At 31.4% G+C, this 18211-nt stretch overlaps 1 protein-coding gene across 2 annotated transcripts; it reads right to left on the reverse strand.

Annotated features, from left to right (window-relative positions):
• Positions 1-404: 404 nt before the first annotated feature.
• On the reverse strand, positions 405-17333 carry LOC145330566 (15-hydroxyprostaglandin dehydrogenase [NAD(+)]-like). 2 transcript variants are annotated; one of them, XM_080175185.1, is made up of 14 exons: positions 17182-17332; positions 16396-16475; positions 14895-14932; positions 14358-14420; positions 13640-13679; positions 8988-9105; positions 8268-8347; positions 7573-7635; positions 7054-7140; positions 5409-5454; positions 3597-3692; positions 2622-2700; positions 819-1058; positions 405-552 (listed from the first exon to the last, which is right to left on the reverse strand). In XM_080175185.1, the coding sequence occupies exons 1-13, from the start codon at positions 17213-17215 to the stop codon at positions 965-967; spliced, it is 918 nt and encodes a 305-aa protein (XP_080031311.1). In that variant the 5' UTR covers positions 17216-17332; the 3' UTR covers positions 405-552; positions 819-964. The 2 variants fall into 2 exon arrangements, with proteins under 2 accessions (XP_080031311.1, XP_080031312.1); XM_080175186.1 differs by lacking the exons at positions 405-552; positions 5409-5454 and adding an exon at positions 5263-5308 and having other exon boundaries at positions 826-1058; positions 17182-17333.
• Between the last annotated feature and the right edge of the window lie 878 nt (positions 17334-18211).

Below are 18211 nucleotides of genomic sequence, written 5' to 3' on the forward strand. Positions count from 1 at the left end.
GAGAGGGGTAAATTAAGGGGTTTAAAAGGTTAAGGGGGGTAATGTTATGTACTTTTTTTAAATGAAAGGGGTAAAATGAAAGTTTTGAGAGAGGGGGAGCATCCCACATTTATATAATCTGGAATGAATGAATATTTGAATATTAGTTCCCCTATCCCTTATCAATGGATGTAGAGTATATTGACAGAGGAAAATTGTCATCAATTTAGGTTGCTAATATGGACAGTTTGTCATCCAGTTAGAGGGAAAGGGATAGGGTAAAGGGGGTAGATAGAGGGATAAATATTTTAGCCAGCTAAAAGTTTCACTTTATTAGACTACATTATAATCTGATATAAAATCCAAGTCCAATCTGGTATAAAATCCATTCCCAATGTATATTATCCGAAATATCTATTTCTTACAAAAATTTGTTTTGGTGAATGCCTCTAGAAAAATGGATTCAACCAAAAATAAAAATGAATGCAGAAGCAATATTCTAAATTGAAGTACAATGTTTTATTTTTAAATGGAAAATTTCATACATCAATAAAACAAATACATATTGTGGATCTAGTGCAGTTCATGGTAAAATGTTCCTGGTAAAGATTACTCAATAATGCACAGTTAATTCGCAGTGCACATAAATACGCGAAAAAAAATTTATATGATTCGTTTTCTTCAGTGAAGCTTTCCCTGTGCATTATTGGATCTTGGCTATTCCAAATAATTAATAGGCTTTCTTATGCCGCCTAAACCGGTGTGCAGGCATGACATGTACGTTCAGCCGTTTGGCAGCTAGCCGCCATTAAAGAAAATCGTTACCAGAAACGTATTACCGTGAACTGAACTAGATCCCATATTTCTAATTTACATTATATAGTAACAACATACAACAACAAAATTTGATACATTAAAAGCATAAAAACAAAAATTAGAACAATGTCAATAAAATTTTAAAATCAATATAAGATTAAAAAGACTGTCAAAGAATAGAATTATAAACATAGGCTCCAAGTTTACCACAAAGATACCATTGGATAAAAATACCAAAAACTGTTAAAGCCATCAACCATGGCCTAAAAAATAAATAAAGAACATTTCAATAATCCAAAAATTCTAAAAGAAATTGTTCATAAATTTGTTGTAAAGAAGGCGTCTTAACTTTTATAATTTTTATTTTAAATAGCTAGTCAGTGATTTTAGTAAGTAGTAGATGTAACATTTTTTCTGAGAATTTAGATATGTAATCGGTTTTTATTGTAGATCTCTTATTTTTTAAGTAATTTAGGTTTTTTTTTAAAATAATCAGGTGGGTTTTAAAGAACTAGAACGCAAGAAAAAAAAGAAAATTACCATTATGAACAAAAATAGTAAGATCTTTAATTTGACACCTTACTTTTTTAATTCTGTTGAGTTATTATTGAAAAAAAACAATTTTTTGGAACCCAGGAGAATAAAAACTTTGAACTTAAATATATCATTACACAGGCATAAGAAATAGGTTGTTTATATATACTTTTAGAATAAGAAAAATATTACAAATCCAAAATTAAAATAAAAAGTTTAAAAAAATAGTAAATAAACTACAATAAAAGAAAGTATATGAAATTATTTTACAGGCAACCATCTTAAATGTTGTTTTGAGAGTAAAAATAGGAAGGGGGTAAAGTAAGTGTTGCCTGTTTAATATAATATGTTTGGCCATTTTTTTTATTTAAGTTTTTTTTTAAATGGATTCGTAATATTTTCCTAAATCTTAATGTATATATGAAACCATATTTTTATGCCTGTGTTAGGATATATTTATGTTCAAAGTTTTGATTAAACCGAAGTTTTAAAAAATCTATTTTTTCAATAATTACCTGACAGGATTCAAATAGTAAGATGTCAAATTAAAGATCTTACTATTTTTGTTTATAATGGCAATTTTTTTGTTGCGGTTTAGTACCTTAAAACTGACTTAATCATTTTTTTATTAAAAACTTAAATTACTTTTAAAATAAGAGGTCTACCAAAAAACCGATTGCATATCTAAATTCTATGGAAAATTTTACATCTACTACTTACTAAAAACACCGACTAGCTATTTAAAATAAAAATTACAAAAGTTAAGACACCTTCTTTTCGTAATACAGGGTAAGTAAACGGACAAGCTTTAATTTTTAGGATTTGACTATAACGATGCCTTGGTAATTTTATTGTACCTTGTTGTACTAGTAATCATTGTTACAAAAATCAAATGAATAGAATAATCATAGTATAAAAAAGTTGTGGTCAAAAAAGTTAAAAATCAGCTTGTTTTATATGTACGTAGGACGGACTTTCTGGTAATAATTATAGAGTTGCTATTCTTTCTAAATTGTACTTCATGGTTTAAAAATCATTACTTGAAGTTAGAATTCAATAGCACAATTCTAACATGTTTCAATAAAAAAAGAGCTAAAGGTTACTGATGGACAGATTAACCATAATTAAAGAAAAGCTTCGCTTTGAGACTCGACAAATTGGCTGAAAAAATGAGCCGTGTGACGTCATAAAAGGGAGAGATGAGAGAAGAAGTGGAAAAGGAAAGGAGTTGGATCTATTGGCGTAACACGGCTAATTTTTGTCGAGTCTCTTCGATTTTTATAAGAACCAACCTGACAGATCTAACTCCTGGAACCCAGGATAAAATCATGGCACAGGTTGTGTAAACAATAAACAGGGCCATACCAGTATCTAAAAACACAAGATTGTAACTTTACAAAGTGTCTCAAAAATCAGCCATGTGACGTCATAAAAATGAGGGAAATGAGAGAAGTTGAAAAGAAATCCTCTAAAAAAGAGATGGATAATCCCTCACTTTTATGACGTAACATGGCTGATTTTTTAAACACTTTGTAAAGTTACAACAAGATTAGATTAGTATATAAACTAATGCCTTTTGGAAACTAAAATAGACATGCTAAGCCAAAATAACGTATAAAAATTATTTTCTTAAAATTAGGAGCTAAAAATCAGCATTCAGACAGACACTTATACACCCTATTACTTTATCAGATATGACTTAAAATTGCTGCATATCGCGATATCGGAAATTCTTTTCAGTCGGAGAAAAAACGAAAATTCAATAAAAATGGAAAAGTTATTCAAAATTTCATATAGACAGTAAAAAATACATCCTGTTACTTTAACAGATTTACATTTAATTATTTTTTTTTTAAATTGAATACCATGATGTTAGAGGTTAATAGGGCCATAAAAACAACAACAAAAATTTCATTCGAAAGAATTTAATTGCTTACATTAGAACTAACTAAAACCCCTTGATTCATAACAAAGACCCCAATTCTAGAAAACCATAGCTTTTCAAAATTGCGGGTATAGTCCCTTTCGTGACAACGCCGCTTAAGGGGCAGTTCGTCGTATTTTCACAGTTGGTTTTCTCCTATTGTTTTAGGTTAGGTTAGGTGAAGTTAGGTAAGATGATTACCCCGCTAGGCAAGGCAATTGCCACGACAGTATTAGAGCCCCACACAGGGGCTAGAAATAGTAGAAAAGCTACTTTTAAAATACGACGAAACGCCCCTTATGAGGTGTTGTCACGAAAGAACACTATACCAAAAATTGTTAACCTGGAATATAATATGGGGGTGAGTTGACCCAAACGGCCATCACATTTCCTGTTTTGCCGTTTTCCACCAGAGACATGAAGGCATTGGCAACGTGATCTGAACAAATAAGGAGGTGATATTTTTGTAATATTTCGTAAAATGTGTGTGTTTTACGACTTTTTTAAGACGATTTTTTTTCTGACATTTTCTCGCCAAATTCGACAACTTTGAATCATTTAGGACAAACTTAATTTTCCCTATATTTTGTCCTGACAATTCTGATTTTTTTTTGGTAGAGCTGGGACATTAGAGCGACTGCTATTCTAAATTTTATAATTCTACTCCTATTTTAAGGTCTTAAAACATACACCTCTATGGAGTCACCCGCTTTCTGTGGAGAAGCTACTCTGTAAGTCTGTTGTGCCTGTGTTTTGTCTTTAATGTTTAATTTCAGTATTTGTATGCATTATACTTTTTTTTAATAGTTACATGATGTTGTCTGTTTATCTGTCTTTCTGTCTGTACCGAAAGATCTTGCTAACTTCTGAACCAATGTGATTCTCCATTACAACGCGCGTAGCTCCTCGTAGGTCAAGGGAAGGTTTGTTATTTTTTTGGGGGAGGGTACCATCCTCCGAAGATAAATCGTCAATATAAAAAAAATATCTTCATAATCATATTTTTATTTTAAAACTAAAATTGAAAATAAAGGTTGGTCGACCTATCCCCCTCCCCACACCTAAAAGGGCCCCTGGAGGCCTCTAGGGGCGTAGTTGCTAATTATTTATTACAATATGATACTAAATATTACCAGGAGACATAATTCCACCAACATCTTTGCTCATCTTATTTATCTGCTATTATCCTTATCTTCCCTCCCCATACCTAAAAGGGTCCCTGGAGGCCTCTAGGGGCGTAGTTGCTAATTATTTATTACAATATGATACTAAATATTACCAGGAGACATAATTCCACCAACATCTTTGCTCATCTTATTTATCTGCTATTATCCTTATCCCCCCTCCCCACACCTAAAAGGGCCCCTGGAGGCCTCTAGGGGCGTAGCTGCTGGTTATTTATTACAATATGATACTAAATATTACCAGGAGACATAATTCCACCAACATCTTTGCTCATCTTATTTATCTGCTATTATCCTTATCTTCCCTCCCCATACCTAAAAGGGTCCCTGGAGGCCTCTAGGGGCGTAGTTGCTAATTATTTATTACAATATGATACTAAATATTACCAGGAGACATAATTCCACCAACATCTTTGCTCATCTTATTTATCTGCTATTATCCTTATCCCCCCTCCCCACACCTAAAAGGGCCCCTGGAGGCCTCTAGGGGCGTAGCTGCTGGTTATTTATTACAATATGATACTAAATATTACCAGGAGACATAATTCCACCAACATCTTTGCTCATCTTATTTATCTGCTATTATCCTTATCCCCCCTCCCCACACCTAAAAGGGCCCCTGGAGGCCTCTAGGGGCGTAGCTGCTGGTTATTTATTACAATATGATACTAAATATTACCAGGAGACATAATTCCACCAACATCTTTGCTCATCTTATTTATCTGCTATTATCCTTATCTTCCCTCCCCATACCTAAAAGGGTCCCTGGAGGCCTCTAGGGGCGTAGCTGCTGGTTATTTAATATAATATGATACTAAATATTACCAGGAGACATAATTCCACCAACATCTTTGCTCATCTTATTTATCTCCTATTATCTTTATCCCCGCTCCCCACACCTTTAAGTGCCCCTGGAGGCCTCTAGGGGCGTAGCTGCTGGTTATTTAATATAATATGTTAATAAATATTACCAGGGGACATAATTCCACCAACATCTTTGCTCATCTTAGTTATCTCCTAAAAAATAATTAAATAATATTATATCTAAAAATTATTTTAAAAATATGTCATGTAGACATGTTTAAAATTAAAAGTCTATAAAGCCATTTAAAGAATGCTGGAGATCTGGAGGATCAAACCTGAAGTTTACTTGAACACCTTTTTTTTATATGTCTATGTATATGTCCTGCTATATGACACCCCCCCCCCCCCCCCCCCCCAATCAAAATGAAGCATACAAATTAATGTGATCGACCTATCATAAGACTTTAGTGAAGTTTTTACATATAAATACATCAATTAAAAATTAGAATTGATCTAAGATTATTCCGGCTTAAAGATATAAATTTGACATCTTACTTTTGAAAAGCAAAGTAAAATCTTTCCAGTATAGCTTCGAAACCGATTATTATCCGCTGGATTAGAACCGGTTCTCAACCATACTGAAATCATGTACAGCATCGTGTTGCAGACTGGGACTTAGGCCCCACAGGCCTAATAAAATTGGTTTTAATCTTATAATTTATCATTTTAATATCAGCGGAAAGGTGTCTATAATACGAAGCGTTAAATAACTATTTTAAGTTTGAAAAGAATCCAGGGAGGAAAGGTATATTTGGATGTTTTTTTTACACTAGTCCCCAAAGTTTTATAATAGGTAACTTTTTTTATTCATTGATTAACAATTTTGGGGAATTGTGAATGGTTGGTTCATTAAGTTGAGTTTCAAAACGTTTTGTAATCTACAGAAAGATTAATTTTGTGTATTATTATTTGGGATGTACATCAATTTATCGGCCATTGTCTTATCCCTATACATCCCTGGTAAATTCTATAAGAAGCTTAAGTTATTGATAAACAAATAAATTTATATTCTCTTTAAAAAATAATTAATCTATAATACAAAGTAGAACGATGTCCGTCTGTCTGTCTGTCTGTCTGTACATCTGTCCCTTAATATCTCGGTAACCACTGAACCGATCGGATTCTACTCTTCAGGGTTTATACCTATTGGTCCTGTGGTGTTTTTAAGCTATTTTCTTGGGGGGTGGGACACCCCCAACCCCCCTAAAAATGAAAAATCCCCCAATTTTTTTTCTATTATTTAAAATTAGTGGTGGAGTGGGAACTTCTCACCAGGTACTTAATTTTTTTTTATTAATTACATCTTGGGGCAAAGCCCCTAGAGGCTAGGGGCGAAACTGCTAGTACATTTATACAGTAACACGTCTAACTGCCAGTCGCCTTTACATATATAGATATCTATCGCATCTTATTACAGACAGCTTTACGCAGATATGAGATTAAAACAAGTATTCTAAGTCCCGAGTAACAAAACAGGTATTAATTTTATGATTTATATTTTAATATTCGTAGAAATTTTTCTGTAATACGATGTGACTGTTCTTGTTTTTTTTAGCAGGTTTGAATATATATGACAACATCAATAAGTAATCTAAAGGATCTTAAAATGTACAAAAATAACCTGTTGAGTGCACGCATCAAGAATTGGAGTTTGTGCCACAGAGGGACATAAACACAGTACTCGTACACCTTCGCGAGCATAATAACTTTGGGTACTGGTGTAATTTACAGTCTAAAAATGCGCAAAATAACCTGTTGAGTGCACGCCTCAAGAATTGGAGTTTGTGCCACAGAGGGACATAAACACAGTACTCGTACACCTTCGCGAGCATAAAAATCCTGAAAGAAAATCAGATTCAATATAACTTACTTTAAAAAAACTTCTCTCTTTTAAACATAAATTTTTGTCCAAGATTAAATCTAAAGGTGTTTTCCCTCAAAGTGCATTGTTAAGCATCAAACAGCCACCCCCCCCCCTTTTTATTTCGAAACAAAATTTAAAGTAATTGGGTGGTTAGGGAGTTTTTTTACTTTCGGTAAGATAAGGTTATAAACAATTTTCCACGGATATTAGAATATAAAAATATTATCATTTTGTTGGCCCCCAAAAGTCAAAGGACCGGGCTTAAAATTTTTTTTTTATTTTTCATTAAATATTAGTGGGATATTGTCTGTAATACGATGCTCTAAAAGATTTTTCACTATGGCTGAGAACAAGTTCTAATCCAGCGGATATCAAAAGGTTTGGAAGCCAAACGGAAAAAAGTTTACCTTACTTCCCATACACCTTGTCATAGTAACTACTCCACTTTTACTTACATTGTAAGGAAAACCCTAAAAATAAATAATACATTGAAAGTTTCTCATAATTATCATAGGCCACTAGAAGCACAGGTGGTTGTGGGGGGGGAGGGTTAAATTCGATTATATTTTTTACATTATAAAGAAAAACCATTTCGGGTTATCGGTTAACGAAATCCTTTGGTGCAGACAGAAACACACAGATGCTATTACTTTTATAAGAGAATTAGGTTTTGTTTACAAGCTATGGTTTTCTATATGGGTCAGTCTGTCCGTAATTTTTCTAGAATTATTCTGTTGATGTCCTTTTATACTTACAGTGTGTCTTATTTACGCAATTATGCAACGAATTTATGTAAAATTTTCATTTAAAATTATTTTTCTCTTATCAAGTTCTGACACTCTACAAGAGATGTTGTTCGTTTGTTTTTCATCTGATTTATAACTTAGCTTTTATGGATGTTGTCATCTTTGTTCACATTATTTTACCTTTGGTTGCTGAGCAGTGAGCACAGAAAAGTCCCAGGATTGAGGCTATGTTGATAATTGTACCTCCTACCCCTCCCCTTGATTTATTATAGCGGTTCAGCGGTTCGCAAGATAGACACACAGACAGATAGACACACAAATAGACATCCTGTTACTATTTATTATAGTTTTTTTACCTTTGGTTGCTGAGCACAGAAAAGTCCTAGGATTGAGGCTATATTGATAATTGTCCCACCTTCTCCTCCACTAGATTTACCTATAAATTAAATAATGCAGATTATCCTTATAATAAAGTAACAGGATGTTTGTCTGTATGTCTGTCTGTACCAGGATTGAGGCTATGTTGATAATTGTCCCTCCTTCTCCTCCGTTGGATTTACCTATAAAGTAACAGGATGTGTGTCTGTCTGTCTGTCTGTATGTCTGTATGTCTGTCTGTCTGTCTGTCTGTACCAGGATTAACGCTATGTTGATAATTGTCCCTCCTTCTCTTCCGCTAGATTTGCCTAAAAAAAATATATTTGCAGAAGGAGGGGACAGTGGGCTGTTTATTACAGTAGTCCCCAAAGTTTTTATTCGTTGGCTTAACAACTATGGCACTTAAGTGAATTTTGATTAGTTGGTTCATTACTTTGTGTGTCCAAACGTGTCAACCACTAATTGTAATCTATAGTATGGGTAATTTTTGTTTACATTATAGGGGATGTACACCAATTTATCGGCCATTTTCCTTTCCCTTTAGATTCTTTCCAGGCAAAAGTGGTAATAATTTTATTATTTTCGTTTTAATATTCGTGGAAAATTGTCTGTAATATTAATATACATGATTTTGTTATTACCTGTTCTAATCCAGCGGATATTAATCGGTTCCGACGTCTTGCTGGAATAAAACCTACCCATTTTTTCTACCGCCAACGTAGAAGCTTGCATAACTGAGGTTAGATTGATATCCAAACACAGTCTCCACCCCTCTCGTTCTCCCATCACACCAGCATTGTTTACAAGACAGTAAATCTAAAATTAAAGGATAAGACCAAGAAATCTATCTATTTACAAGAAATATCGCTAGTTAGTAATAAAAGTGAACAATTTTCCGTTTTAAGCTTAAATATTCGTAGTATTTCAAATAAATCAAATGATTTTAGAGATTTGATAGAGGAAACCAAAAACCAAGACTTTAATTTTTCTTGTTTATGTGTTCAGGAGACGTGGGGAATTAAAAATAAAGATTTAGTCTGTCTAAATAATTATAATCTAATCTCAAAAGACAGGGAAGAAAAGAGAGGAGGGGGTTTGGCTATTTATTTATCTAACTTAAAAAACTATGAAATTATTAAAGAATTCTCGTGCTTTAATGACAATTTTGAATCTCTAATAATTAAAGTTTACATTTCAAAAAACAAGTTTAAGATAATCGCAAATATTTATAGAATACCAAATAGCAATATACAATTTTTTTCTGATTGGCTTAACACAACTCTAACATCTCTTAAAATTATGAATGCAGAAGAAATAATTCTTTGCTCCGACTTAAATATTAATCTGCTTAAATATAATGAACATTCTCCAACCAACGACTTTTTAAATATGTTAATCTCTCATTCATTTTTACCAGTTATTACATTACCTAGCAGAATTACACCAACAAGTGCCACTTTGATTGATAATATTTTCACAAATAAAAGGATGGATAATTACAATGCTGGACTTATTTATTCAAGCCTATCTGACCATCTCCCAATATTTTACTTAAATGTAAGTAATCCTAAGCAAAACAAAGATTCTTCTTTACAAAAAAGAAATATGTCTAATGAAAATACTGAAATATTTAAGCAATCCTTATCTTCTTTTGATTGGTCTGACATAACTACAGATTCTAGTCCAGAGAGTGCTTTTGAAAACTTTTCTAATGTTATCAACGAAAACTTTGAAAAATGTTTTCCTTTTAAAACTATAAAACCCAACAAAAGAGTTATCCCCCAAAATCCCTGGATGTCACCAGATTTACTAAACCTAAGAAAGAAAAAGGAAATGTTATTAAGAAAAAAATTTATGGATAAAACCGTTGATAGCAATAGAAAATTTGTCACTGCAAATAATATTTATAAATCTGCAGTTAGGAAAGCCAAAAATGAGTACTATTTTTCTAAATTCAATGAATTTTCGTCTAACATGAAAAAAACTTGGTCTACAATTAATCAACTCATTAACAAGAATAAAAAAATGCATTCTATCCCAAATCTTTTTACTGATGATAACAGATCTTATGAAAACTTTCAAGATATTTGTGAAGGTTTTAACAATTTTTTTATTAATGTTGGTCCCAGACTAGCGGATGAAATTCCATTTTGCGAAAATGATTTTAATGACTACCTTGGGGTTCCAGTCAATGAAAATTTTGTGTTTCAAAAAATCACCCCTCAAATAATTTTTTCTACTCTCAATAAGCTAAAACCTAAACTAAGTTGTGGGCCTGACAATATTTCTACTAAACTTTTAAAAGAAATTATGCCAAGTATTATAGAGCCTGTTGTACACTTATTTAATCTATCTTTTAAACATGGCTTTGTTCCAAACAGTTATAAATGCGCTAAAATTTTGCCAATCTTTAAATCAGGAAGGAATAATTCATTTGATAACTATAGACCTATTAGTATATTAAATGCCTTTTCTAAGCTTATGGAAAAAATAGTTGCCTGTCAAATGTTTAAATACTTAAATAAGTTCAATATTCTTTATAAACATCAGTATGGATTTAGACCCAAGCACAACACAACCCAGCCCTTAATTCAACTATTGAATAAAATATACCAAGGTCTTGATTCTCAAACACCAGAATACACACTGGGATGCTTCATTGACTTAAAAAAGGCATTTGATACTTGCAATGTCCAAATCCTTTTAAACAAACTAAATCATTATGGTTTTAAAGGTTTATCAAATAAATGGTTCCATTCTTATTTAAATAATCGTTCTCAATATGTAGAAATTAATGGTATCAAATCATCTATTCAAAACATAACCCATGGAGTCCCACAGGGAAGTGTTCTTGGTCCTATACTGTTTTTATTATATATAAATGACTTGCCTAATGCAATTGATATATTTTCCTCACTTTTTGCTGATGACACAATTTTTGCACATAGTGATAGCAATTTAAAAAGATTAGAGGAGAGGGTAAACATTGAACTAGAAAAAGCTAAACTTTGGTTTCAAGCAAATAAACTTTCACTTAATGTTGCCAAAACTAAGTTTATGGTTTTTAGAACCAAACAAATGCAGTGTGTTAAAGATTCATTAGACATAAAAATTGGTGGTGAAAAAATTGAAATAATCGGGAATGATTGTAATATTAAATCTTTTAAATTTGTAGATGTTCATTTAGATGAGTTTATAACATGGGAACACCATATAAACTCAGTTATTAACAAAGTATCTAGTGCAAATTTTGTATTAAATCAATTGAAAAAGTTTGTACCCACTAAAATTCGTAAATCTATATATAATTCCCTAGTAAAATCGCACTTGGAATTTTTTATTATTACATGGAGTAATGCTAAATGTGAGGGAATAAATAGATTATTATTAAAACAAAAGCAAGCTGTGAGATATGTCGCTAATGCAAAGTACAATGCTCATGTAGATCCATTACTTGAAAAGCTTGAGTTACTTAAACTTGAGGATATTAAGATAGTTAATATAGGTAGCTTTGTAAAAAGTTTCCTTGCAGGACAAATGCCAGACTCATTCAATAATATTTTTAAACCAATGTTATCAAACAGAGTAATGAAATTAAAAGTACCTTTACCTAAACATAAAGCCTTAGAAACTTTTCCCAATGTCTGCTTTGTTAAAACATGGAACAATCTAGACACTGCTATAAGGTGTGCTAAAACTAAAAATTCCACTAAAAATCTCATTAAAAAGAAATCATTAGATAAGTACAAGAGTTTTAACTGTAATAAGCAAAAATGTTTTGTCTGTAAAAATAATTAAAATCTGCCTAAATTTGTTGTAAAATTTTTAACAACTCTCTAACCCCATTGTATCATAGTGTAAATACCATTGCTAATACCATACTATTTATTTATTTATTTGTTCTGTTTAAACCTTTTTATATGTTATATGTATATATCCAATATGACTATCTTATTAAAATTCGATGTAGCTAGAAACCTTATAAAATCTCTTTGAATATGTTTGTCATGAACTGGTATTTTCAGCTTATGCAACGGCCAACCCAGGTTATGAAAGTACCAAACTATGCATAAAAATATGTGAATATGTGTAATAATTTTATTATTATTATTTTGTATGCTTATGTTGAAATACATATCTATCTATCTATAAACATGTTTGTTTTTAGTTCAAACAAGAGGGAGGTGGGGGGGGGGGGGTATTATTGTCCACTTGACAATTTGAGAATATACTAAAAAAAAATCCAATGAACAAAAACAAAAAAAAATATAATAAACAAATTGAGGTTGTATAGACATTTAAATGCAACAAAAGTATTTTAAATATTATATTATCCTCTTAACTTTTTTCAATCTTCTAATAATTTGATGCATTTTCTAAGTACCTTTCTACCTACATAAAGATTCATTTTATTCATATTAGTTATTTATTTATGAATCTCATTTTAGGGATTATTTTAATCTGATAGAGGATACGCCCCTAAAAGAATCTAGGGTTACTAAATTTAAATGCGGGGGGGGGGGGACTTTTATTACTAACATACGCAAGAGGATTGTTTTTTTGTTTCGATTGCAAAAAAAGTTTCACATAATTTATTTTCATTTGTTTTCTTTATTGATTTTCTTTACAGTTACAATTTCATTCAATTGAAGAGTTAAAGTTTTAAAAGTGTACAAAAAATTCTTTATATTTTATTTATTTTACCTCCCACCTCCCAAAATAGCAAAAGAGGGTGTAAGGCTAAAACATCCACACCACATTAAAGATAAGTGGGTTGCGAAATAATTTTGCACGCTCGCACATCAATTTGTTAATTGACTTATGTTTGTTTAACTTTTGGGTATGTTGACTTATTTGGAGGGTGTTTTCACCCCCCGGGCATTTGGATTAAAGGGGGTGTTACAATTTTCGGGTACGCACCCTGTGCACGCCACTTCTTATGAGTGATAATTTTTGAAAATAAAATATGTACTAATAAACAAAAATTAAGCTAATTAAAAGACGTAAAAAAACTTCTAAATCGTTATTAATATAGTTTTATAGAATAATATTAAAAGAGTTAAATGTTTTTTTTAATCATAGGTTTAGACTTAAGACAAAATGAAAAAAAGATAATAGTTATCTATCGCATCGTATTATAGACATCTTTCGGCGGATATAAAAAAAAAAGAATTAAGTATGTTTTGTTAAACTGCGGGTCCGAAGGTCCTGGCAAACAAAACTGGTACTAATTTTATAATTTTAATTCTAATATTCATGAAAAATTGTCTAATACGATGATATACATGATTTTTCAGTTTAGCTGAGAACCTGTTCTAATCTAGCGGATATCAATCGGAATAATGATTACCTTGTCTTTAAAATAAGATTCCGTATTTTCCCAAACAAGTCTAAAAAAGAAAGATTAGAATCAGATTTTTCACAGCGAAACTTTTCTATAATTAAGGTTGGTCCATACGTCCCTCTGTACGTAAAGGATAGCTAATTTCGTTAATTTAGGCATGTTAGAATTGTCCTATCGATTTTAAACTTTGCATGGTGATTCCTACAATAGTTAGGTAGGATTTATTACCAAAATGACCATTAAGCAGTTTTTCAACTAATTTACATATAATTTTGTTTATACTTAAACATTTATATTAAGTTCTGTAAAAGTTAGTTTGTCCTACTGTTTTAGATTATCACTTTTATGGATGTTGTCATCCTTGTTTTTTGTTATAATTCTAACAAGTTAAAGGTTTCGTGAAAATTCCATATATATTAATTTTTGGGCTGTCTGTTCGATTGTAATTCTTATCAGTAACGTGCAAGACATATCAACAGTAGGTACCATTTTAAAAAGCGCTAGTAAGACGCGACTGTTTAGTAAAAATAGTTCCCAAAGTTTTTTTAACAACGTTTTCATCTTCATTCGCTTAAAAACGTTAGAGACTTTTATTGAATTTTTAATTCAAACATTAATTTTAATTTACAGGATGGGTAGTTTGTGTATCATCATTTGGGATGAACATTAATTCATCGGTCATTGTCTTATCCCTTGAGATCCCTGGTTGGTCAATAACACTTACCTAAGATTAGGTTCACTGGTCACATCTAACTCTTGAAACAGAACATTCCCTTTTCCATATTCACTGAAATAAAAGATGCGAAAAGCATAATTTCACAAATGAAAATTTAAGGATGATTAATTCATTGGCATTTGATCATCCATCTATAATACAAAGTAGAATGATGTCTATCTGTCTGTCTGTTTGTTTGTTTGTAACGAAGGATCTCGCTGACCGCTGAACAGATTGGGTTCTCCTTAACAGGGTAGCTTCAAGTGCCCCAAGAGGCCTCTACGGGTGTAGCCATTGGTACTAAACAAAGCTAACTTGCAATATAACTTGGATATAGAATATACATGGCTGTTCTGACAAGGGGTAAAGTTGTCGTCGTTGCTAATATGGAACTCATTTATGGTCAGTTCGTTCATCCGGTATGAGGAGAGGGGATGGGGTAAAGAGGGAAAATAGGAGTATCATTATTTTAGCCCCTTGCGAGTTTCACTTAATTCGAGAACATGAAAATCTGATGTAACATCCAATTTATAATAAAACCATTACCTTGCAAATTCTTGTTCAGTTTCTAATCCCATTGTAACCTAGAAAATAAAAGTAAAAGATTAGGTCTTCCAATATTAGCCAATAGCGTCGGAAATATTAACACAGCCAAGTCGCTTTAACAGAACAGAAAGCAATTTGCTAGAAGACGAAAAAGGTTTCTCTCCCCGCCGGGTAGTTGCCTAGGGTATACATCTGTACTTATACATTTATTCCAAGAAATATAATATCATCTTAATCGAGGTCTTTGAAAGCGAAGCTTTTCTATAAGTATCTCCCAACGATTAATCTAACTAATAGCTCCTAATATTAATTATGTTAGGATTGTAATATCGATTTAATACTTGGTAAACTGATTCCTGTAACAGGAAGATACAATTTAGAAAGTGTACCAACTCTATAAAGTCCATTTCAAACAAGATGATTTTTGGCTTTTTATGCACAATAGTTTAATTATAATAAATGTCACCCAAATAAAATAGAAATTCAAAGAAACAAAAAAGGAGCTTTATTATATTTTTTTATTCAGCAGTTGAAAGGAAGTTTATTAAGAAAAAAATACAAGGTAAAACTTTATTAAAATCTTAGAAAATGCTTATTGGGTAAAAGGAAACCTATAAATAAAACTTTGTTTTAGCTAAAAGAATAAATACATATCAAATTCTAAATAAAGCTGAGCATAATGAAAACACGTGACTGTAAATATTGAAATAGATATGGCTTAGTGAAGCCTAATAATGTTTCCTTTTACTTTTTAATATTAAAACTATAGTTTAATATAATATAATTAATTATGTACATATTTTTCAATATTAATTTGACTACAAAATTATTATCTTTCATTTGATAGATCTATGGATGGATGGATATAAGATACTTAAACTTATGCCTTAAACTTGAAATTGACAATTTTATATTAGGATATTATATTACTGCTATATTATATCTTAGTATTTTGGTAACATAAAATGCTTTGTTTAAATTTAAAACCAGTTTTGGCAGCCCCGAGTGACCGAAGGCTCGGGATAAGAAACGTGGTTTTAATTTAATAATTTTTTATTTAAATATTGGTGGAAAACTGTTTGTAATATAATGCCATAGATAATTTTTCATTGTGACTGAGAACAGGTTCAAATTCAGCGAATATTAATAAGTTTCGAATCCTTACTGGAAAGAGATGTACAAGAGAGACAAAAGAGCAAATAACTTTTAACAAATTAACCCAAGTAAACACTAATCGATTTTGAAGAAATTAATTTCTTTAAAAAATCAACAGACTAAAAATTATATTTATCAGCGGTTCCCCTCAAAGTGCCTGTCATGCAAAGAAACACCTACCCACTTTTTTGTAACCAAATACGAGAGGGGGGAAGTAGTTTTTCGTTTTTTGAGTATTACTTTTCGCCAGGTTAGGTTAGGTTATAATAGACACTGGCTGCCCCAAAAAGTTAGGGACTGTAGCTAAATGTCCACCCTAGGGGTAAAAGGGAAAGCACCATCCTACCTTAACATCTGAAATGCAAACTTTAGCTCCCCTCGCCAGTAGCTTCTGTGCAAATGCCTTTCCTAATCCACCAGCGGAACCTAAAATACAAAGGGATTAATTATTTAATCTTGAGAATTTTATCAAGAGTTAGTAATTCTTATTTTTATTCTTTTCTTGTGATAAGAAAACTAATTTTATTTTAAACTATTACCCGGAACATACACCATTTTTATTTTAAGGGGGTTAAATGGGAGGATTAAAAGGTTTAAGGGGGATAATATATTTTTTTAAAAATCTTAATGGGGGGGGGGGGATAAGGGTTTTCATAGTTAAGGGAGGTAAACACCACTTTACCCTCTACCTTGGACGTCTAAGTTTAAACAAAGTTTTACATAAATTTGTTTCAAAATGGCCTAAATAGAGAATACTGTAAAAGGACATACTTACATTTTTAGGATTCGACTATGGAGATTCTTCGCTAATAATATTGTACTTTGTTATCAAAGGAATCATTATTTTAAAAAATCAGATTAATAGGATAATTATATCATACAAAACTTATTGTTACAAGTTAAAACTAGCACATTTCAAATAGACATAAAAACATTCTGGCAACGATTATAAAGTTGCTACGCTTTCTAAATCGTTTTAAACTAATATAGAAATCACCATGTCAAGTTTCAAATCTATAGGACAATTCTAATATGCTTAAATTTACAATAATAGCTATCTGTTATGGACGGAGGGACGTACGGACCTACACTAATTATAGAAAAGCTTCGCTTTTAAAAATATTAAATGTACCTGTTATCAAGAAGACTTTATTTTTTAGCTCCATTTTAATAATAACTTTCTGGTGTATAGGTCTAAAAAACAGAGGTCATATTGGATTATTCAGTAGACTTAGACTTTGATGTAAGTCACCACTGATAATTCACAAAGTTACCCCTTCTGTAGATTAAAATTATTAGACACTACTAGATATTGAGCCAATTGATAATATAAGTAACCAAAGTTTTCATTTAAAACCAGTTTTTATCCAGCGGAATTTTGTACTGTACACAACTTGGTGATGACAGGTAAATTCAAGTCCTATTTTGTACAGTACATATTCTCTGTACAAATGTTTTCTTTCTTCTCGAGTTTGCTCAAGTTTGACAAATATCTTAAAACGTTTTCTTCTTTACTAAATTTGACAAAACAAATATTTTTGAAGCCAAATATCAACTTATCAGTATTTAAATAATAGTGGTTACTTGCCCTTGTACTTTAAAACTTGCGTACATTCTTGGTCTACTTAGTAATAATATCTGTCACAAATTAGTTTAAATAAGAAAGAAGCCGGATTTTTTTGATAGATTCCATCAAAAAAAACTAAAGAAACCTACAACAAATATTAATGGACAGTTGTTCGAAGATAAAAAATGAAAAAGTATGATTATTTAAATTTCCATATATCAAATTATCTAGTCCTCAGGATAGGTTAATAATAAAAGTTATTATTAAAACAAACTGTAATCTTCACTGCATATAAGCGTACAATATAATGCTATAATTGTTATCAACAAAGATATAATTATGCATATTTAATCAGAGAGGAAGGGTTCCTTAAAGTTTTCTTATTCGTTGGCTTAACAACTTCGGAGACTTTGTTAGTTGGTTCGTTAAGTTGAGTGTACAAATGTTTCATCTACTAATTTGTCATCTTAAAATAGGGTAATTTTGTTCATCATCAATGGGGATATACATCAATTTAGTGGCCAATGTCTTATCCCTTTAGATCCCTTATTTATCCTTATACTAAAGTAACAGGATGTTTGTGTGTCTGTGTGTT

Source organism: Acartia tonsa, chromosome 10, assembly GCF_053477335.1.
Source record: "Acartia tonsa isolate MP-2025a chromosome 10, ASM5347733v1, whole genome shotgun sequence".
Lineage (NCBI taxonomy): Eukaryota > Metazoa > Arthropoda > Copepoda > Calanoida > Acartiidae > Acartia > Acartia tonsa.